General features: G+C 31.9%; 1 protein-coding gene across 1 annotated transcript; it reads right to left on the bottom strand.

Annotated features, from left to right (window-relative positions):
- Nucleotides 1–1,072: 1,072 nt before the first annotated feature.
- LOC119835611 (SET and MYND domain-containing protein 4-like) lies at nucleotides 1,073–22,172 on the bottom strand. Its single transcript, XM_038360540.1, has 13 exons — nucleotides 22,139–22,172; nucleotides 19,756–19,953; nucleotides 12,687–12,858; nucleotides 11,059–11,241; nucleotides 9,357–9,509; nucleotides 8,197–8,276; nucleotides 7,507–7,628; nucleotides 6,921–7,057; nucleotides 5,279–5,713; nucleotides 4,425–4,608; nucleotides 3,667–3,879; nucleotides 2,617–2,761; nucleotides 1,073–2,355 (listed from the first exon to the last, which is right to left on the bottom strand). Exons 2-13 carry the CDS (start codon nucleotides 19,951–19,953, stop codon nucleotides 2,170–2,172), a joined length of 2,208 nt encoding a protein of 735 aa, XP_038216468.1. The 5' UTR covers nucleotides 22,139–22,172; the 3' UTR covers nucleotides 1,073–2,169.
- Between the last annotated feature and the right edge of the window lie 2,554 nt (nucleotides 22,173–24,726).

The raw sequence follows: 24,726 nt of genomic DNA, 5'->3' as shown, positions 1-24,726 counted from the left end.
GCAAGTTTGCTCCGGTAGATTGGTTATCATTTTTTTTTCAAGCTTCGGCTCTTTCATTTTATTATTCAGGTTTCCTGGGAAAATGGCAAGCTTTTGTTAATGTGTGTTTGCATAAAATTTCAAGGGACAATGTCCATGTGAAATTATCTCGAAATTGCGGTTGAAGGGACGGGGATGATGTATGAATATTCGAATTATTGTCGGAATCGGTGGGAAATTGATTTGACGGAAATTTAATAATGAGTTCGTTTATGCTGGAATATTTTCAATTGTAGAATTAAATATTTGGTGTGTTTTGTTTCAGTTAAGATGGTTAACAACGTCATTCTTATATTTTGTTGCTGTTTATGGGAATTTGTTAAAGATTTTTCTGCATAATCAACACGATTAGAACCAACATGGTCATTAATTTATGCATACTATTAAAATCTTTAACAAGGTAGCTATCGCTTACTGGCTGTTATATATAAATTTATTTTTTAATGACATAAAAATAACATTTTTATGTCATTAAAAAATCTAGTGTTAGAAAAATCATACCCAATAACTTGTCTTAGTTTTTTGGCGTTATTTTTTCAAATATGATTGAGTATGTTATAAATCTATTCTAGTGTAAATCTGTGTCTATTATAAAATAATTGCTTCCTCGGTTTATTCAGTAATTCAACGTGGTAGCATCGCCTGTTGTTCCTTTGTTGAAATAAAAAGCATTTCTTTTTTAAATGTATTTATTTGTTTTAATTTGTAATACAATGTATCTTAATTTATTAGACTGATCTATTAGAATATGACAAAATGAGGTTTTATAAAACGAAAATGCAGGGTAAAAAAATTTATAATTTTTTATATACTGATTTAATTTAATTAATGAATAGTAGTTATGATGAGGTATAGCTCGGTAAACAAAGGAAACAAACTGTACCAATCAATAATATTATTTATTAAAATATTTAAACAGCCTTAGTATAATTTCAATGTAACATCGGTCATCAGTTATTACATAAATCTTAAATTATGCCTTCATTTCTGAGGCATAAATCTTAATTATTGTCTTTCAAACTTTGCATTAATAAAACAACCAGTCTTTGGGTGGTTTTCCATCGCAGACACTCGGCTAATTTGTATATACTCTTATTAATACCGATTCATTGTACCGTTCTCTACGCTTACTATAAAACACTTGTCTTTAAGGCAACAATGTAAGAGTAAAATAAAACTTTCAGCTGAAAAATGGAAAAATTTAATTAAAATAGCAATATATTTTTGCTTCAACATTGAATGAAAAATATCGGAAGTAAACTCATCAAGAAAAAACGAATACCGATACTTGAAGTTTCTAAAGTGAACAAAAAAAACGCATAAAGAACGGACACCTTGCAGGAAAATATTGCAGTGTTTTCGAATGCGAAGCGTCCAGTATTGCAGGTACGTTGCATTAAAAATTCCGAAAATGTTTCGCTATTTTCCTGTGTGCAATTTTAATATTTGAGCTTGCAATGTTTATATTGTTTGCGAAGCCTCCGGCTATTTCTCTCTATTGTCGATCATATCCCTATTGTAGCGATGTAACGAAATTTTAACAATGTATGCACAATTTACATATCGACGTATTGGTAACGTTGTTCAGAACTGGGTTAAGCTTTCGAAAAATTTTATGTGCCTTTCATATGAACATACGTTTAAGAATTTGTATTTCAAGTGTAGGTAGACTAACCGTATGAGGGATATTGAATATTGAATAGATAAAACATTTTCTAAAAATTTGCATGAAGGAAATAAACTTGCATTTCACCATCAACATATTACTAATAAATTCAACCCACATGGTCTGCGAATTGGATATCTAGATGAGATTGAATAGTTAGAAATAGCTTCGATGTCGTCTTTCACAACAACATATTGAATTTAATTTTAATCTTGCGGACAAGTAATTCCACTGCGAGTTTGCTAGAAAAGATCGACACAAGTATATGATGTATATATATTGAAATCACGAAAACCTCGGTAGAAGAAGCGTAACATGACCTCAAGAATTCCTGCGTATTGCCTCGTGCGTCGATTCCTCTGCGTGGAAAAAATAAGGTAAAACCATTTACTGTTTCTTTATATCTAGTTTCTGTTTAAAAATGTGCTAAGCGTTTGCTAAAAATGACAACCGAAATGATAATTCTAAGTGGGTTTCCCAGAAACGACGTAGACATTGCCAAAAGTCGCGTAACAGGACCTCAAGGATTCCTGTGCCAGGTGTGTGTCCTTGTGCGGCGGTTTCGCCACTTCGTGGAACAAATCGACGCCTTTGCAAAGCTTCGATATAGCTTCTTGGGGATTCTCTTCGTCCATCAGTTTAGCACCTTCCTAATAAGAAATATATATAATCTCTTAAGAAGTTATGCTGACAAAAATCAATCAATTTAGCAGGATTCTAAATATTATCCATGTAATAGGTGAATCAGTAAAATACGTGGATGTATGTCTGTATTTTCCACATAATAATTTAAATTACATACACTTTTATGTCATTAAAATGATTATTTAATTTATGAAATTATGTGAAAATTCTACTCAAGCTCACCAATATTCAGAAATAATTTCAATTTGAGCCGTAGGTATACTTACTTGGTAAAGAGAAGAGCAATCGTCAATATTGTTTAAATAGATTTTAATTAACTTCGGGTCAATTGGCACCGAACATTTAGAGCATTTGTTTGGAAGACACTTGGGATTCGCTAGAAACTTGCTGTTACAAGCAATATTGGGACATCTGAAATTCATAGTACATCAATTCTGAATAGCTGAGATACTGTGATTATTGAAAGAAAACTCCAATAATTAATTTAAAAACAAAATGAGAATGAATTCAGTTCAATTACAAAAGATAAAAATATTTGTAGCCATGTCGCTTTTAAATTACAGAAAACTAATAATGAAAGGAAATTGAATGTCCGGCTGGTTCCAACAGGTATAAAGCTTAATTAGGGAAAGCGGTTAGCGCTCGTTCTTTCCTCTCTTATGCGTTCAGTACAATTACTTTGTCTGAAATACGTTAAATTAATCTAATTACTGCCTTGGGCCACATCGACGGGAGTCACCGGAAACACTGTTGAACTGGTTCCTAAGTTTACATGTTCTCCTATTTTGTAAAGTGGGAAGTATGAGAATTACAATCGAAAAGACTGTGGTTCGAACCAGTTTAAAGATGCTTATGATCAATTGCCCCAGTAGAAATGAAACCCAATTTTTTTAATAATATGTCATTTTTCACGATATATGTTGAATGATGCATTAAAATTATTGATGTAATTATTTCCTTGTAATAGATGAAATATTAATGAAACAATCACAGTACCACTTGTTACTTACATCTATATATTCTAATAATATAATATATACGAGTATATAAAAGAGGAACACGAGGTAGCTACGTTACTTTAGCATAGAATATTTGTTCCAACCCACCCTTTGTTCGTGAACATTAATTTTTGATGAATGACGAAATGATGAATAATTCAATTGTACCTAATTATATCAATAAGATTATTGTGTGTCTCATATAAACATTTTTATCAAAGATCCAAAAATGCGTCTCGTCTTGAAGTTTTTGTAATGTATATGTCAGTAGGGTTATAGGCACAATACATTTTTTATAAAAACTCCATAACTTCTTACCTCAAATACGTGATATTGTTCATCTGTTTTAACATAGGCCAGTCTTCTTTGCACGCGACACACTGGCAATTAAACCAGTACCTGCAAGCCAAGGACCTGCGCCTTTCCTTGAGGCTTCTTACTAGGAAGTGAGGACCGTAATTTTCAGATACTGTGTCTCCAGGGTTCAAAGGTCTAGTGGCGCGGAGAACTATTTTTCGACCCTCGAAATATCTGTATATGCGGAAAGAATTTTTTTTTTTTAATCCTTGGCGGAGCGATACTAAATGATGAAATTTGTGGATATATTTTTATCCGTATGTCTTTTATCTATATATCGTTTGAACAAAAAGGAATATTGTAGTAAATTTAACAAACCTATGAAAAATAGTTAAATAATTACGTTACAAACAAGCCATGTCAAAATTAATTAAACTCCATTCGGAGACGAAGAGAAGGTTGCTTACATACACAACCGTCTATGAAGAGCACTCAATAAATTTAATTTTATTGAAAATGATTTTTCGTCTCTTCCGAGTTTTGAGAAGTAATCAAGGTGTGGAGAGAGGCACAAGTAACCCCCGTCATATTTATTTTTCTACTTAATTAATTTATTTTCAAATATATGTTAGCGGTATTTAGTAATTTTAATGCTATAAAACAAAAAAAAAACATTTTGTATTTTTTACGCAAAATTACTCCAACTTGATCTAAGCTACTCTATAGCGACGGCACGAACAAAAGCATTCAGGGAATTCGCAAATCAAGCCAAAGCTTACCGAGCCACAGCGGGATAGCACTCGTGATTGAACAAAGCGCCCGTCGGGTAGATTCCAACAGCTATGTACACTGGTTTGGAGCCAGCGAACTGGTGGTCTCCTCGCACCGTCTCGTATATCTCGTGAGCATTGAACTGGAGAAGCTGCAGGTTGTGAAGCAAGAGCTCGCATACTGACGATTCCGCTAGAGTGAAATGGGTAACATTAAAACAATAAAATAATAAAAAATAACGGAAGCATGAATTGAGCATATTCTGTTTATTTTTTGTAACTTTTAAAAAGAGATGGATGGATTTATAACTATTATATATACAACGGATTTACAAAAAGAAAACTCGTTAATGATGATAATGTTGATGCTGTTATAACATCGCCGTGAAATAATAAAGATAACTGATCAAATTAGGACATATAGTTTTGAAATTAAAGACTTTAACGGATTTTAAACGCGATTTTTTTCATTATAATTTATAACCCGACGTTTCGAACACTACAGCGAGCGTGGTCTAAACGTCGGATTAATAATATTATAGTGAAAAATCGCATTTAAAATCCTTTAAAAAGTCTTGTAAATGTATAATACTCGCGTAAAATGAAACACTAGAAAATACTAGGACATATATATACTAGTAAAAACGTCTTTCCATTTCGACCTAAAGCAGAAAATTTTTAATTACTAGATTTTTACTATCATATCTCAGCTGTTAAATAAGGAAATACTAATTTTGCCTAACTATCCGCGCACAATTAAACTTAGAATTTAATATTTCTAAAATGTTTAATATTTCCAATGCCTAAAATTATTTTATTTCCTTAAACACTGTTAAGGTAATACTATATCAATTACGACTCACCTTGGCTCGCAGCCTCTTTATGTAATTTGCTGAAAAATCCTCCTTTCTTCAAGCATTCAGTGAGGAACATCGCCATTACTACTCTTTTAAGATAATCCGAACCTTTCCGCAATTGGGAATGGGTACATAGCGAGTATATTTGACCAGCTGCCAATTCTAATGTATCGTTGCCATTGGTTTTCTCATTAACTTCTTTTGTTTCGTCAATTGCATTTTTATCGTCGAAACTCTTGAGGTATTTTTTTGATCTATTCAGTCTTTCTTTTCTACTTTTTAATCTTGATTTTTTACTCCCTTCAATATCATTTAAAATAGTGCCTTCGACGGATTTTGCCCCATTTTTAATATAAGTTGAGTGGATTTGTAAGCTAGTGTCGAGCCCAGCTTGTGTTACCATTCGCAATGCTATATGACTCAGTATTGACATTCCTGATCCTAAAACAATTATTAATGCATAATTCCTTTAATAGTAAATATTTTCCCACACTAGAGATAGCTCTAGTGTGGGAAAATATTTCTATTTTAATATTGTTTTATTCCCAGATAAAATAAACTTATAACATGGGAAAGTTCGTGAGACTGGGAAAACTTATTTTAACATATATTTTTTGTCATTATGCATGTAAAATTACAAGAAAAAGTAAAAGATAAAAAAGGTTTTCTATATGTCAAAAACATTGCTATTCCGAGTTTGAATTACAAAAACAACAATAATGTACATAAAACCGCTCGAAGTCATTTTTCTTTTCATCCCCAAATTGCAATACTTTATCAGACAGAGACAGAGAATTGGTCTAAAAAGTATAATTTTGTTTGATAAAAAGAATAGATTTGATTATGTAGACTGTAAGAATAGACGTGTATTACATTTTAGAGACAATTCAGCATATAGAACTTAATTTTATCATTTGGAAAAACGTCAAAAATATGAAGGTAAAGATAAATTTTACAAGATAATAGCACATAATTATATATTATGCTTATTTCATAAATAACTTTGAAACTCAACAAGGCAACTTTAATCATTATCTGAAATATTGTAGTGAGTCGAGATTCAAGATAATAAGCTTTGTAACAAAGAAGTGGCTGAACACCGCTGCTAATAATTTATTTCACGTTTAAAAATATGTTTCCTTTAGAAATTTCATAACACGATCCTTATAAAATAATTACTTTCGTTGTTACGTTACATGTTCGTGGGTATTTTGAGAGTAAATATTCTATTTTATTGCGTCGTTAGTTTATCCTCTTTATTTGTAACTAGTTTTTGCCCGCGGTTCCGCATGCGTTGAAATCGGTAGTTTCATAGACGTTATTATATATAAACCTTCCTCTTGAATCACTCAAGAAAGCATTAAAATCTGTTGGGTAGTTTTAATGATATAAGCATATATCATTTCATACAGGCGCGGGAAGGGACTTTGCTTTATACTATGTAGTGATTTTGTGATTGTTGGCTCAGAATTGCTATTTCACACAGTAATCAACACAGATTAAACGCAATTATTATCTTGAAAATCCTCGTAAGTGGGTCTCGTGGGTCAAATATAAAATTATTATTTCCACACACGAAGTGTTAAACTCTGTAAAGTCAACAAATTTAGTGTCTCTTAACAAAAAGCATAAAAGACACGTGTTTTACCTATGAATAGGTCGAGGAACTGACACTCGTGCGGATGGTATGTGGCCACAGCGACATCTCGACACTCCACGCTACAAAAAGTGATGGCAGAACATTTGGGACACCAGATAGGCGCAGAAACTTCGCTATTTTCTAACCTATAAATTGAAACTGTTGTAGTGCGAAACTTTGTTTAGTTGAGGTTTGAGGATTCATTTTTTTGTTATAGTTATGTAGGTACTAAAATATTGTCAAAAAGTTTAATTTTAAGCTTATGCAATGTTTTTACAGTTATTGTTTTATTGTTTGGAAACATCGATATATGTATTTATATTTTATATTATGTAAGTATGTTCTACAGTCGAATTGATTTATTGCAATAGTGCTTGCCCTGACTCCGCTTATAATTTTTTTAACAATAATTATATGTATTAATAATCCAAGCTAAGACAAAATCAACGAAACAAAAAAAATCATGAAAATCCGTTCAATGGTTCTTGAGTTATAAGTAACTTAATTTAACTTCTTTCTAATAATTTCCTATGTTTTATTAAAGCCTTAAAAACACATTATCAACGAATCATCTTTAGAACAAATTAATCCTCACCGTTTGAAACAATGCAAACAATGCGAGCCATAATAATCCGACATCAAGCAAGCCGCGTAAGGGCTGTCCACTAGTAGGACATCGCCCGTTTTTATCAAATCTTTAGCCACCACAAACCGTCCCTGAAATGAGGGCGAAGATATAATATAGTCCGAGGAATGAACGAGAATTTGGTGAAATATGTGTTTTTCAAAAATTTTTTTTTTCAAAGTCAAACATTTATTTATTCAATTAAACATCTTATAGAAGCACTTTTAAATTATCGTAACATAGTTTTATCATTTACCACCGGTTCGGAAAGCAGTTTCTACAGAGAAGAACCGGCAAGATACTCTCTTTCTAATTGCGTTACAAAAGATTCAGAGACAATATTTATTCAACCAATGATGCAAATGTATTAATCATCTGCTTCACTGATCGATTTTCTTTACAGCCAAGTAAGTGTTCAGTCTTTTATGTCCGGAAAATCGGGTATCGAGTCCAGGATCCTTCGGTTAAGTGGTTAATACGTGAACATGTTTTAAACATCTGTGCATAGGAGGTGGTGTATCATTCTGATTATATTTTGAATAATATACAATTATATGTATAATATTATATATAGTATTATTTTTATTCGCAATAACCCCCGATATTATCAGCCGTCTCCCGTACTAAAAAATAACATTCAATGTGTATTGCCTTCCTTACCTTCTCTTCCTCTTCGGTTATTTTCACGAGATTAGATAACGCGGGTATGTTGAGTTTCCCACCACCTGTCAGCTGTACACCTGCTATAATTATTAATATTAAATAACTGTGCAATCACATAATGTATATTTAACACGATTCTATAGGAAATTCAGAAGATAATATCAATGGCATCTATTTAACTTAAATAATTAAGCAAGCACTTCGTTATTTGGTTTTATCAATATTAATTCTGGAGATAAGAAAAAAATGAAATGCATTTGTTTATATTTAAAAAGGAAATTTAGTACCAATTCAATGATTAAACAATATTGCTTTATTTGAATAACGTAACGTAGCAAATTCTGTTTGCAGAAAAGCAATTTCACTTCGTATTCAAAATTAATTTTCAAATGGCGAATTTTAAAATAATTAAAATTTTACAATAGCAATAAATAATAAACAAAGTTTTATTTATCACATTTGTATATATAGGTATCTAGTATTCATCAATTTGATATCGTTTAAGTTCCCTGAATAGGTCAGGCTAAAAATCCATCAGATTCGATCAAACATAGACGTCGTTCTTCTAAACTTTTTTGATTTTTATTATCCAAACTCCATATAAGAAACTAGTGATGGGTCTGATGATATTGAAATGTATGAGTTTATTCTAATTTCTCTTTTATTATGAATGTTTAATTTTTAGGAATAAATTTCTTCCAGATTTTACTTTACTTTTCGCATTATCTTCTTAATTGCAACAATTCAGTTTTACTTAGTGTCGTCCTACAATTAGAACAAAGCTGACTCTTCGTTTTTTTAGTAATCAACGGTTTTCTTATTTAAGATTGTAATTTTGAATACGTATTTCTTTTAGTAAACGTGTTACATACGTTTTTAGTTTATGTATAGCTTTATTAATGAATCAAAATATTCAAATAAACTGTGTAACAAGAAAAGAGGCCTGGAAAATGAATTAAACTTTTTTTTTGCCTTATTTTATATATTCTTTTTTTCCTACTGCTTTAAGGGTTCCCTGGTAGAGATCGCTACCTAGCGATAAGGCCGCCTTTTGCTTACTTTTAATGTTATATTCAGTTCTTCTTTTTTTATAAGCAATAAAGAATTTCATTTCATTTCAATAGATTAAGTAGCTTCTTAGAGAAAATCTACTTTACCCGTTTTGTTTAGTGTTTGACTTGGTTTCATAGTGTAATCTAACGATGCTATATCAGCTTGCAGTTCCTGTTGCGCTGTTGCAGTTTCATTGTTGCCCAACAATCTACCAGCTAACTCGTAGGACACTTTCGCTCTGGTTGGTTCTTTGGCCCCTGAAAATTAATTGAATTGAAAACCTATTGTAATTATTTATATTTCAACTGAGGCAGTTTTTTATATATTGTAATTAGTGAAATGAACTTGAGTGTTACTATTTTACGGTTATTTAGATTTCATGTATTCGCGATGTTTTACTATCTTTCGTCATAAATAGCAACTGCATTGTAGGGATTTACCCAGATGTAGGGCTATGTTGCTTTGGAGGATTTTATATTATGTTAAAATAAAGGAAATATAAATTCTACACTGGTTACTTTTTTGTTAGCCTAGTTCTGTTATATTATGTAAAATAAATTTCTAAATTGTGTTTATGTTATACTTTTTATGGCGAGTAACTGAGTTGGTGGTTCGCCTGTTGGAAAGCGATCACCACCGCCCGTGAATATCTGCAAGTATTGCCTGCTTTTAAGGGACTAGGGTTGAGAAAAAATAGACGATAAGAATAGGGAAATAGACTAGGATAGACTAGGAATATGAATGACGCATGAAACACGCACAGCTATTTATAAATAAAGACTTTCCAAAAAGGATAGAGTTTTTTAAAAGTTCTAATTGAATACAACAAATTAAATCTATAAATTTTTGAAAAAAGAAATGGTTATAAAATTATCGAAGAATAACAATTCATTACCTATTATTAATAACGGTTAAATGAATTAAAGCTAAGAGTGTGTTGACCCAAATATGCCCCTTTTTGATATAAGGTTCGCATCGGGTTAAATGTTTAATAGGTCAAGGTCTTTGAGGGCTTGTAATGACGTCAAATAATTGAATTTATTTACTGTGTACGTATTTTATTTAGGTTTTCTTATACGGACTTCGGTTCAAGAAATTCTTAGAAGATCACTCATTACTTGTTCATCATTCTGATTAATATCGTATAAGTACGGTAATCGTCTGGTAAATTCGTCTCTAAGTTTAAAAAGAAGTGGGTAATTTGAAGATTTATTTTTATTTGATTTTGAATATGTCTGCTTTTGTAAGATTTTGAATGTAGACATCTTCGTAGTATGTAGTTATTTCATGTAACTTCTTTTTAAATATTAAGAGGAAGTGCATGAATAGTGGAAAACATATTGAACTGTTTTTACAATTTTGTAGATCTTTTAGTGATTAGTGATATATTATAAAAACAATCTGTGAAGTCGGTTTACAGACGATTCAGTTACGTGATAATCATAAGAAAACATTGATAAAAATTCGGCAACAACAATTCATTTAATTATTATCATTGATTTAAGAGATACGGATGCAACAAGCCGCACGCTTAAGCCTGTGGTGTTTCTCTATCGCAAGACAATAACACGTCTAATAATGAATTTTTTGACAGCAAACTCAACCCTTCAAATTGTCGGAACTAGAAGTAAATGAGACCACCAGGGAGACACTCACTGTCACATAATAAAGAAACAAAATCTGTTCATCCAGTCGGAACATCTGAACACAAAAATTCTATCGAATTCAGAACATCCTCTTTTTTAATGTCGGTTGAAATTATATGTAATAGTACCTACATCTACATCCAAAACAAAGGTAAAGTACCTTTATAGCAGTGTCCCATGCGCCAATAATACTGGGCTCGCATTTTTGCCGGAAGCCGCTCCTTCAAGGCCAGTTTCAAGTCTTCGAGGGCTGCGAAGTGCTTGTTTGTTTTGAGTAACACTTCTGATCTCACCCATAGAGCCAGAGCGAGGGACACTCCACCGTCAATCACGTCGTCTACTCCTGAAAATTGCAAATTAAGATGTAGTGGAAATCCGTTTCGTATTTCTTATAATTTGCCTACAAAATCATTGGTAGATTAGAGAGTTATATAACTCTTGAGGCAAGCAAAACAAGCAATGATTTGCGTTAACTTAAATAATAGAATAATGGGTATGTTGAATTATGAATTGAGAAATATCTATCAATTTATTTTGTGAATTTAGGTGTCTCAAATGTATATTAGTTGTAACGGATTTTGCGACAGATTTAGGTATTTCTGTTAGTAGTTCTTTATATAAATTAGTAGTACTAAATTATTTGTATCAATTGATATCATCACTCCTATATTTTTGGTGGGATTGGTATTTCTGTTAAACCAAATTTCAAACGATTTTTGTACTCATTTATTTACTCCACATTGGCTGTCATTTTGTGTAAAACCTAGCATTATATTATCTGTGGTAAACTATAAATGGAATTTACAAAAGTTCCCATACGAAGACTTTATAGAAAATAAGTTTTATAACACACAGAAGACAGAAAGAATATGTTTTTTAACTTAATATACCGTTAGGTATTCAATATGTATGCGTTTGTGATCAGATAAACTTCTCTTTAACGCTATTTATAAAATGCCGTCTTTTTAAATATCGTAACTGAAAATTTTATCTGTTTTTTTTTTTCTTGCGACTGCAGAAGCGTTTCGTTCTTCAACAAATTGTCTCAAAACTTCAATTCTGATGCAAAGTAACGCTTGTACGTCTTGTTTTTTCCTACATCTTTAATTCTATTTTAATTAAGGCACGCCTCGTATAACGTAAATTGATTTTCCAGGAGTGCCGCACGAACTTTGCGTGGTTATGCCTTTTAGTTGTTTATTGTCTGCTTTTTGAATTTTGATAAATGTCGCAAACAGAGACCAATTATTTCATTGGCGTTATTTTGTTTTAGCTTGTTTTTGTTCTTAAAGTTGTTGACATGAATAGCTTTGTGATACAACACTATTTCATATTTAAATTGAAAAGTCCATTGAATTAAAATATGAACTAATGTATTGAGATATTAATATATATATATATCAATAAAAAATCAATAATATATCTATTAATAGATATATAATAAAAATATAGATGTATTAATAATTGATCTTGTTTCTATGTATTTAATGTTTTCACACAAAAACCAATTTACCGATTTCAAAGCTGCATCTCTACTGAGTGATATAGAACTATATGTATCACTAGGAAAGCTGGGACGCACCGTCTATATTAAATAAAAATGCCTTGCAGGTTTCCATAGTTAATATGCACCAATTTTTATTATCTATAATTAGTTGATAGACTATTAAAAAAAAAAAATTGAAATGATTTTGGGGCTGCAATCTTTTTTTAAAAGTTATCACATGAGCTGCAGTGGATAAGGATGCACAAAATGTATTGCGTATTATTTGTAGCCTTTGCACTTACCAGTCATAGGCGCTCGCAGCACGGCCTGGCTGGCCATAGCGAACGCTTTGGTCATATCCCCGGATTCGATTGCCGCCTGAGCTGCCAAGCGCTTTTCGTGCGACACCCGCGCATCTTTGCCGCGATGCAGCGGCTGTATTCTTGCGAATACTTCGCGTATCGTGTTCCTTATCTGCGAAGGAATGTTCTAATGTTCTGGATCTTAACTTATAATCTTATATCTTAATATAAGGCGCGTTAGATGCATAAGGTTTCTCTCCTCGATGTTTGTTAAAAATGAATAAATTATAGCTGTTAAATCAGCAATCAACATCGAATAGGTGATCATATTTGCCTGTATGAAAACGTTTATTGAAATCTTTCCAGATATTTCTTTACGGTATCCGAAGAGAACATTATTATTTATTATACTTTTTATTATAATTCAATTGAAGCTCTGTAAGTTTAAGAGCATATAGCAATTTTCTGTACAAATTTATATCATTTTCGTTTTATTAATAAAAAAAAATAGACAACAGCATTATTACCTTCGTAACCTGTTTCGCGATTCCATTTTGTATATATATTCCAATTTGTATTCAGATATTAAAATTTATTCCAATATCTATAGGTTTTGTTCGGGAAATTGAAACAGTTATCTCTATATAATTATTATTAGTATTACACACTATAAAATATTATAATGCCAACTAAAAAGCGACTCCATTCATCAAGTTTATACGAGTAGAATTTATTTAACTATGGATTGAAGATTCTTTAGCACAAACTTCTAACTTCGCTGAAGATTGAATAAAGATAATTAGCTTTTTTTAGATATTTTATAGATTTAAGTCGCAAAAGTTAAAGGCTCATTGTGAATGTTCATTTGAGCACAAAATTGAATTTATATTGAACTGGCATTACTCATTGGTTAGTTTTAATTAACCACTAGGCATTCTACAAAGATCTGCAATCTCTTTAATTTTTCTTCTTTCAGTTATAGTTTTGTCATAACTGACAAAACTATATATGAGAACGCATTCTAACGAATGCGTTCTCAGCGCACGTCAGGGCGCTCATCTAATGCCGCGCTATGGCACCGTCAGTACAATTTGGCGTAATATCGTGGCGTCAGGTTAGCTCTCTGACGCGTGTTAAGGGCACATTTCAAAAAATGGTAAATGTAATGACTTAATATTTTTACAATGATTATCCTTATTACTGGATAAAGTATATAAGAATATAAGTAATAAGAAATCATATCAAATTATATTTTCATCGCGAATTATCTATGAAAACCCTTGGGAAATTTTAACGTATTGTATAACAATGTCTGAGCGGTTATTACGTCGGTATTATTGTGGATTATTTGCTGTTACTAAGGAAAATTTACTTGAGTATCCTGCTTGAGTCAATAATATATCATAGTCCGTGCCTATATATTAAAAAGTGATACTTAGAATAAAAAAATATCGATGAAAAATTCTGACTAGGCAAGCTATCATAGGCTTGTCTATTTATTTCAAATATTTTATAAGAAATTACCTCTCGTTCATCAGAAAGTTTGTAGGTACTCCCATGGGCTAACATAAACTGAATGTAAATTAAAATTGCTATTTATCGACCGAATCCGGTCAGTATCCGAAACAGATCATGTCGAGCCGACCATTCCAGACTACTGTGTTCCATAAAACTGATATATTTTCATAGCATTTACCATGTAATATATTGGTCGATACAATAAATGAAACAAAAGCCATAAAAAAGCGCAAATTCAGAGTAAAATGACTAGACACCAATTCCCGAGCTTGACAATCATAGACGCCTTGAAAAACTCGACAGTAATAATAACAGGATGGTAGTCTAGCATCCTTGCTAAGGGAACAATAAACTGGCTGTACCAGAAAACAATAAAATTAAAAATAATGAGCACTTGCTATACAGCGAGAAGTTCATTCAGCGGTATAAAATATAATGCTGAGCGATCCAAGACAGCACTCGTGCAGCGTAAAATGAACTCGGGTATAGATTGGAGGCTAACCGCATTCTAAATCCTTGCTTGTTTGTTGTACGCTTCCCCGCGATATTGTAAACAAATTAATAAGGTCGTTATGAAGCTGCAGAATTTTCAGTTGAGAAAATGTGCTTGTTTGATGGTAATTTTACTTTATTTCATAATATTCTTGAGTGAATATTTATGGGGTTTGGTAGGTCGATGGTTGTTTGTTAGTATTAAATTCGATTGGAAAAGAATTGTTGCCGATTGTGCCATGTATAAATCGTTTGTATGAAGGAATAAAACGATTTTATCGACTATGATATAATTGATTAAGATGTAATTTATATATTTTTAAACCCTCATAGGAGGCCTATGTCCCAGTAATGGGAACGTGTGGGCTGATGATGATGATCGATTATGCTTATCAGAGGATATCGTTTGAAACTGATAGTTTTGATCGTGTTGCGTTACATGAAAACATATATTGCGTAACACTTTTGAACATAACTGAAAGAGTTTAAAAATATGAAAAAAATGTAAACGGCAGCCTTATCGCGAGATTATGATCTCTACCAGGCAACCCTAATAATAAAAGGAAATTTAACTAACTGATGGGTGAGCAAAATAAGATAATTAATACATGTTAATATTCGAAATATATATAACCAGCATGTTTATTAGTAACAGTACATCAAAGAAGAAAGCAATTATAATTTAAAGGTAATGAAAACTATAATATAATAATGTACAGTTACAAATTAAAATGTGCTTGGTACGTAATTGAGTTTCAGAAATTATGTATTTGAAACGAAATTAAATAGACGTTGTTATTATCAGTTGTAATAAGAACTACAGTGTGGAGGGCATCGTATCATTAAGTAATTATTCTCTACTAGCTGCGCCCCGCGGTTTCACCCGCGTAAGTCCGTATCCCGTAGGAATATCGGGATAAAAAGTTACTTTTATGTTATTCCAGTTGTCCAGCTGTCTGCGTACCAAATTTCATTGCAATTGGTTCAGTAGTTTTTGCTTGAAAGAGCAACACACACACACACATCCTTACAAACTTTCGCATTTATAATATTAGTAGGATTAACTAAAAAGAGATGAAAAACATTCATAAGCCCATGTGATAAGAACTGCAGCTTGGATTAAAACTCTTAATGGATGATATAAATCAGTCAGATAGAGTAAACACAGCGAAATGTATTTTTATATACAGCTTAATGAATAACTAATTAATATTTTAGGATAATCTCAAGTTATGGAGTAAATTAAAGGATTTTTTAAATTAAGAATAAAAGCTCTTGACTCATTGTATTAGGAATTTTGAATAGCAAGTAGCGAATACATACTATATATATGTCATATATCATATGACAATATTTGTTTTACGCCACGTTAGATGACTTAGAGAGGAAAAGAAAAACATGTATTTTGAATTACATCTCTGTTTAAGAAAAACATGCATGCGCCCTTTGAAATTGTGTTTAATATTTGATAGCTCATCTATCCAGGCGTACTATACCCAAATAGATTGATAGTTATTTTTTTATTTGGAGCCTTACCACCAGGAAGAGTGGCAAAGGGTGCAATTGTTTTGAATTTTAGAAAAAGTCATAAAAAAATTATTTCTAACACAATATTATTTTTCTGAACAGCCATAACTTCCTCTACCTGCAGTTAACGTGGTATCTATACTCTACGGCACACTCTGTATACCTATCGTAAACAAAAATTCGAGTATATTAAAACCCACAGCTATGGAAGTTACGAGACAGTGGACGTAAAATACAAATAGCAATATATAAATCACGACCACACCTACGTGACCCCACGTTAACGACCCCAAATGTTGATGACGTTCATTATACGCACACCTAGAGTGTGGTTTTGAAATTTCAACCTCAAAATCAAACATTTTTTTTTTTCAACTTTATCACTTTATATCTACTACGTTCTTAAGGCATTTGAATCCTCAATATATAATTAAAATTTGACATAATATATCATAATAATGATGCCAAAGAACTGTTCTTAAGCATCAACATTTGATGGAATTTATTTCATGTTCCGTTCCTTAATTTATGACAGTGTGTTAAATTTATCTCAATTATTAATTATTAGCTATTCATAAAATGTATAAGCTTCTCTATTATTAATGTCCTGAATGTTTGTTAAAAAGAAAAACTGCACATTCGTCCTTTGAAATAATGGTTTAATATTTGATAGCGTAGTAAAAAACAAACTATCTAATCTACAACCAATACGAACAGACAAATACTAAAACTACATAATTTCCCACAAACGAAATAATTCGATACAAGACATATTTATATTTATTCTCTGACTTCCTCATGGATTTGAAAAAACTTCTAAATATTTTGCACCGATCGTCTTTGGTCGTGTGTGTTCGCCAATTAGTGCCGAACTGTGCTCGACTCCCTCATTAAAAATAAAGTATCTATATGAAGCATAATATAATCACTACACTTATCTGTCATTAGACTTCGTTTGTGTACGCCTATTTATACCCATGAACATATAGTAATGCAATCAAGGCCTGATTGAACGCTGTATGCAAGTAAAATCATATAGTGCCCCGGCAAATACAATTTGCAGTAAATGTACTGAGAATGTTATGTTAATCACAAATTTTGTAGTTATATTCAATTTAGTTATATTTCAAGAAGACATAAAGAATATACTATGTTAAATTAGACTATTATTCTAATTCTCATATTATTTATTTATAATATTTACAAAAGGTGAGTCTTTTATATTAAACATAAATATATCAACTATATCTTTCATCATTATTTATATTACGAACAGTCTGAGCTAATTGTTGTGCTTGAAGCGTACGTCTTCAACCTAACCTTAGCGTTTCTGGTACGACTGAACAGAACCTGAAAATCTTTTAAAACTGTTATGACGTAACATCTACTTTCACTAGACAGACTTGTGGATAATATTTGTAACCCAGGTTTCATGCCTCTACACTGGGAATTAGGCCAATGACAAAGGTGATTATGCTTTAATATTAAAATACCCGTGTTTGTAAACCACCTCCTGTAACACATTCGTTTGTGAAGCGTCAATGTCGTTCAGTATTGCACGACCTGATATACTACTTGCTATTCAAAACATCGTTATAAATTTAATATTGTTATACACCTAGCTTGAAAACTAACGCGCGAAGAATTCAATAACATCGACGTCTAGACGGAACTTTTCTAAGGACTTTTTAAAAGAGAAATACGCTTCAGTTGGCGCGCTGTAATACTTAAATACATTGCACAGGAAATATTATACAAAAATTTTGTTTACGTAATGGACTTTCGTGCTATAATATCGAATACTCTTAGCCTCCATTACCCAAGGCGGACAATTCTGAAGCTACGACAACTGCGTGAGTTCTCTTATACGTATCACTTATTTATTTACATACAGAACTGTGTCCGTGAACGGTCCGCCCTTCCTCAATAAATGGGCTATCGAACACTGAAATAATTTTGCAAATCGGACCAGTTGTTCCTGATATTAGTGCGATCAAACAAACAAACAAACAAACTCTTCAGCTTTATAATATTAGCATAGATTATCCAATGTAGTGACGATTCAGCAAAAGCTTAAATGATTATTAAGGTGAAAATAACTCCGTTTGTTTATCTCTTCTTCATGCCACAACCACATCAGATCCGTGAAGGTAATTAGAATGGTTTATACCATATATTTTCGCGAACGGGTATTTTATTATATCCAAAATACGTTAATAAATACACTGTCACTTTTAATCCTGTTGTGTTTTGTTAACCTAAACTATAGGGATTAGCTTATACCCTTAATCTTATCTTATCTTATCTTATACCTTTAAACGAGCAATTCTTGTATATATATATATATATATATATATATATATATATATATATATATATATAATTGGAATCTAGGAATCGGCTCCAACGATTTTCATGACATTTAGTATATAGGGGGTTTCGGGGGCGATAAATCGATCTAGCTAGGAATTTTTTTTAGAAAATGTCATGTTCGTGTTTTATTCGTGTTTTTTTTTTCCTGACATCTATTGGTGAATAATAATACTATTTTGCTTCGTAGATAGCCGGACAACTGAAATAACACATAGGCACTTTTTATACCGATATTCCTACGGGATATGGACTTACGCGGTTTCAACCGCGGGTCACAGCTAGTTTTAATCTATATGCGCATGAATTTTAAGACACAAATAAGAACATAAAAAAGAAACGACAAAATTAATCAAAATCGAAGTCTGCGTGTCCTCTGAAACAGGTACACATATTCTGATATAGTATTACGGATAAGCATTTCCAGGCTACTTTCCAAGTGGGGATTTATCTTCGCTGAAATTGTGCATTCTAGGACATTCCAATGCTGTATTCGCAGCAGTTTCAATATATACGAAACAGTTATACATTATATCATTTGCTTTATATATTGGATATAAATAATTTGTCAGTTTGTAAGATTGCAATCCCTTGGGATTAGATTTCTAATCACATGTACTCATAATGTTCTTTCTACCAGTTACGATTTATTTCGTTGCTGATATTTCCGTTGGTATCTATATATAAAGCTTATAAAAGATATATATTAACCTAGAAGTTGAATAATATTCTAAGTCTTTAGGAAATTAGGTCGTCCGAAATAAAGATATATTAAAATATGTTTGTATCAGTTGAACAATACTAATCTCTAGAAAATCAGATCGCTAGAACTAAAAAATCCTTTGAAAAATATGTGGTGTTGGGACAAGTGGAAGAAAAAAGGTTCTACCCCATTTATGGAATGACCTTATGGAATCCAGTCTGGTTAAGTGTGCTCGCATCACTATTGATCGTCAGAAATGTTGCATCACATCGTGAGATAGGGAAATAATTAAAAAATAGATGGCAACCTTATGGCAACTTATAGCAGGAATAAAGCAGCATCGCCGTTATTCTAACCAATCTGCCAAGAGTGTACGACCAAGTAGACAGAAAATTAAAATGGCTAATTCGAGGAAATGTGTAACTAAAATTATGGAACGTAAATAAAGTGCTTCAATACCGCTTCATTTTCCATAACCGCTGCAACTTTGTTCCCATCTGCAACTCTTTCAAATGTCTCCAGCCAATCGTTTGATTCAGCTATTGAAACTATTTCTTCGGCGAAGTTTTTGAAGAAGCCCTTCTTGTTACAGCAAAGCGTGACGTCACTGCACGCCTCCGCGTATGTGGAGTCCACGCCATCGTATATTCTGGACATCTGGAAGGTAAAATGTTTACTTTTTAATACAGTGGGTTGCTAATATGCGTAATGTGTATGCCGAGAGGGTCTCGGATGAATAACAACCAGCTTCTGTGGCCCCTTCATTTAAGCGGATCGACGGAATACAGTGGGTTTTGGTCGGTAAGAATCCGACATAACACACGCCTCCTTCCCCGGGGGCCGTGGGTATCTATGCCAGATTTCTGCACAAAAAAAGTGTAATGTGTATATAATAGCAATTAGACTTATACTTAAGAGATGATCCATAAAAACCTCTATGGTATAGCTGTTAGCAAAATGTTAGATAAACGATTACGTATTTAATCTTCCGAGAAGTATGCTCATTATGCCTGATATTCAGTGTATGGTAAAAACGAAAATACAAATATCAATAAGAACCGATAAAAATGTTGCACGGTAATCTTTTACCTGTCTATAAACACTCGTATATTTTATTCTAGTGCTTGTTAGGAATGGAATGGAGTACATATTGCATTGCACAAATCCTCTTAAAGCAGGCAAATGCACTAGATAGGTCACCTTATAACGAGGTTTCAGCTTACAAATAGCAACGTATATCATTTTAATATTTCAAGAGGATATATCTTTAATATTTATGCGTATACAGGTGCAGCAGGTTTGTATTTGGTTGTGAATTTTGTTGGCTTATAATTCTGAGCTTTAATTTCAAATGGTTAGGAATTTTGGAAAGACTACATTTCTTATTTTTGACATTAAAAAGAAATTAAGAATTGACTTTAAGAATTCCTGAAAAGCTAAGAGTTTCGATGCAGGAATGCATTTTTGATAATAAAGTATCGGAATACAATTTCATAGAGCCTTAATCACAATACCAGAGTATTTGAAAGGCGGCGCTGAACGGGATTCTCCTGGTGTTTATCTGACTTCGTCTAACTATACAATAAAATTATCATCATTAGAGAAGAAGCGTTTTTGATGCACTATATATCTGCTTCGTAATCGTAAACGAAATAGATAAGAATGACAGGAACTTCAATAAACTAAAATGTTATTTGTAGTTAAATAATTCCATTCATAGTATTGTACATTAAACAGATCCATTTGAATTTGAAATTTAATTTTGGTAATGCACGTTAAAGTCCCTTTGTGAATACTCTGTCTTCCACTCAGTACAATTTAATTATCAATATTAGTGAGAATGACTAATTTGCGCTCAAAAGTTTACAGCCTCAAAGCATCCTGTACAATGTTAGATAGTAAATCGTTTAGTTAAATTTAGCGTAACTCTGAGTGCAGTAAATGTCAGCAGGCAACATGCATTGGTAATAGTTCATTGCATGCCGATAGGAAAATGTATTCTGTGTGCAGTCAATAAAGTCTCGTTTAGCGAGTTGAAATATCAGACTGTCAACTGTTAACTTTTTAAATGTTTGTACATGAATACTAATATACAAAACAACAAACATGAGCGTGACGAGAATAAATTACATCTCGCACTTTTCCGTATAAATGACTGCTTTTGTACATGATCTATGTGAATGTAAATTTAAATTATGAACTTCATATGTCGAAATTATCATAATAAAGTTACAGCAAAAATTATTTTTCAGACGTCTATGATTAAAGTGTGAGCTTTTCATAATGGGTATAGATACGAAAAACACACACGACAGGACAAAGTCAAGCAGCAAGCTAATTATTTGTAGAGAATATAGTATTAATATATCTAAGAACCTGTCTCGTTTATAAGTTTGCAACGAACAATAAATCTACATTATTTTCTAGTGTCCCAACGAATACATAAATAACAACTTTTTATCCTCATGCTACTTCATTTTATGGACTAACAAACGACCCATATCTTTTTAATTAAAGCAGACTACAAGCGTCATTTATCCGTGGACTGGAAACACCGTGAAAATGAGATGCGATATAAAAAACCCACGAATATTAATGGAGTATCGATTTATTGAACAGTGCAACGTTTATAACGAACTGTGTTTATATTTGTCTATAAAAACCACAAGCACTCCAGTAAGAATATCAAACGATTGCATAAATCATTTACACGATATACATTTTGGTATGGAGAATGACAGGACCAACGGATTCGCAGATGAAAAATTGATTTTCCATACGCATTTAAACCGGCACTTCGATTAAAACGATAGATAATTAAAAAATAATAAACATTTATTACCTTTGAAGTTGATAGTCGCGTGCGGCCAGCCCGAATCGCATTGGACTACCGTTCCTAAAATTAGATTGCCTGCCAAATACTGGAGATCTATTTCTATTGTATAGACTAGGAAATTAGTAGCGACATCTTTTGTCGACTACGAACAAAATACAGATACACTAATTTTAAGTTTAAATATATATTTGAATTAAGTTTCTATATGTAAAAACCTATTGAAATTCACTTGAACGCAAAGAGTTGATAACATACAATTAATAAATAATACTAGACTATTTATTTCCTTATTATTAACCAACACAACTAAATAATTAATTATACTTTATACAATCTAGACTAAAGTAGATATAAAATCTTTAAGTACGGATAAAATTATCTTTGTTATTATTATTATTCAAATAAAATCTTTCTCATTACAAATATGAAAATTTATTAATTTACGATAAATAAATTTTAAGTTCGTTGCTAATAGATTATTAGAGAAAAGACAGCAAATTCATAATATAAGATCTTGCCCAATTTATCACTACTGTGCTTGTATAACAATAAAATATCACATTAATTAATTGTTATTATGAAAACATAACTAATATATATATAGATATAATATAATAAAATTAAAAAGATAAATTGTGTCAAACTCCACATAAAAAGCGCCTGTTAAAATTGTAACAGCAAAGTCGCGTAAATGTTTTTTCTTAACTGTAACATCGCCTGAAATTATTTTAACGACAAAATGACAACTCACTTTTTGAATTCGTGTTTAACGGGACGCAAATAGAAATTAATTATAATTTGAGAACTTGAAAATTTGTTGACATAATCTTGTATGATACTTGTAAAGTGGCAGTTATATAAATATGTGTATACAAACTACACATAGACTTGTGTATCAAATAACAAAGATATTCTCCTAAAAATATTAAAATTATTAATTTTTTATTGTAATAATTATATTGTAAAGACAGATGGATCAAAACTATAAATCATTATACATTACATTATAAATAGTGTTGAATATAAGTTAAATGGAAAGGTTATTAAAGGAATTGAGAGAGTTTCAAAAACATATAATATACCGATAGATATTAGAGATATAATATATTTATTTAATATAGTAAATGAGAGTCAACTTCATTAATTAACATTTCAATAAAGTATTTAAATGGCAAAACAAAATATATGATTTCGTAAATAAGGAAAGAGAAGGAAAACACACTATCTTAGATGTAAACCCTGGTTACATGAATAGTCAGTGAACAATAAATATTGAATATAAATAAAATGATAAGTTATTTAAGACTCCAGGCTTATTACAATGTAGGACTGATAAATGATTATATATGCCTAAGAATTATTCTTTATGAATCATTATCATCATCCGATATTTGTTGCCACTGCAGGGAAATAGGCAGTGCAATTGTGGGTGCGGGTTGGCAGATGTCACATGCCATCGAACTTTTGATTCTAGGATATGCCGGTTTCCTTATAATTTTTTCCCTCACAGTTTTAAGCAGTGGTGATGTGGATAATGCGCAGTAAAATTGAAAAACGTTTCAAATTTGTTTATAAATGTACAAAGTAAATTCGAGCTACTAACAGCTGCATCCCACGCTTTCTGAACAATAAGAATGTGTTAATATAAGTAGCGTCCTTCAGCATGTTGCTACAGTTCGCTTCTATTGCTTTTCATGTAATATTTTCGAAGTTTTATATATTTTATCCATACATCTGGTATTTTCTTAAACTGAGAAGATTGGCTTGTTTTTTTCCGGTTACGAAGAATCCATTATTATAGTTCATTTCCATTTCCATCCATTATTATAGTATTATAGTTTATATTTACAGTTCAACTGATTTCCATCAAATATCTGTAATATTTATAAGATAGCTTTAAATTTCTTATATCTACATACTACAACGAAAACAACAATTAATAAGGAATCTGATATTACTGAAACTGATAACAAATATTTACTTGAGCGAGAGCAGCTGGACCGAAAAACATTTCTTTGGCCTTTTTTGTACAAATGTACAATTTTTCGTCTAGAAAATCAGATGCCCGTCACTGTCTGATCGGAAGGCACATGCCGGAAGGCCCCACAAAACATCATATGGACGTAGGGGACTTTCCGGCACACTTTTATAGACTTACCTTCGCACACACAAGAGTGAGGTGGCGGCCCTAAGTTCGGCCCCACGTACCCGATACAATGGTCAATACATTTACACTGTAACATGAAATAAGTATTTTCCATTATTTTAGGTCAATTTTGATGTTATATTTTTCGGTTAATTTTCACCTCTGAGAGTTAAGTGTATCAAAGAATGAAAAGGAATTTTGTTCGGTTTATATGAAAACTGTCAAGTTCCATGCCCGCCACAGTCAGGCCATAACCACTACGCTATCCAAGTGCGGGTTGGCAGACATATCTTCGAACTTTTTAATCCTTGTACATACCGATTTCCTCACGAAGTTTGTCTTCAACGCATCTTTAACGTTTCGAGTAGCGAAGATGTGTATAAGGTGCAGTTAAGTTAAAGATCTATTTATTTCCTGCACTCTGATCCAGTCTCGAACCTCCGACAGT

This window comes from Zerene cesonia, chromosome Z (genome assembly GCF_012273895.1).
Source record: "Zerene cesonia ecotype Mississippi chromosome Z, Zerene_cesonia_1.1, whole genome shotgun sequence".
Taxonomy (NCBI): Eukaryota; Metazoa; Arthropoda; class Insecta; order Lepidoptera; family Pieridae; genus Zerene; species Zerene cesonia.
The sequence above is the reverse complement of the archived record's forward strand: the minus strand, read 5'-3'. Positions and strand labels throughout refer to the sequence as shown.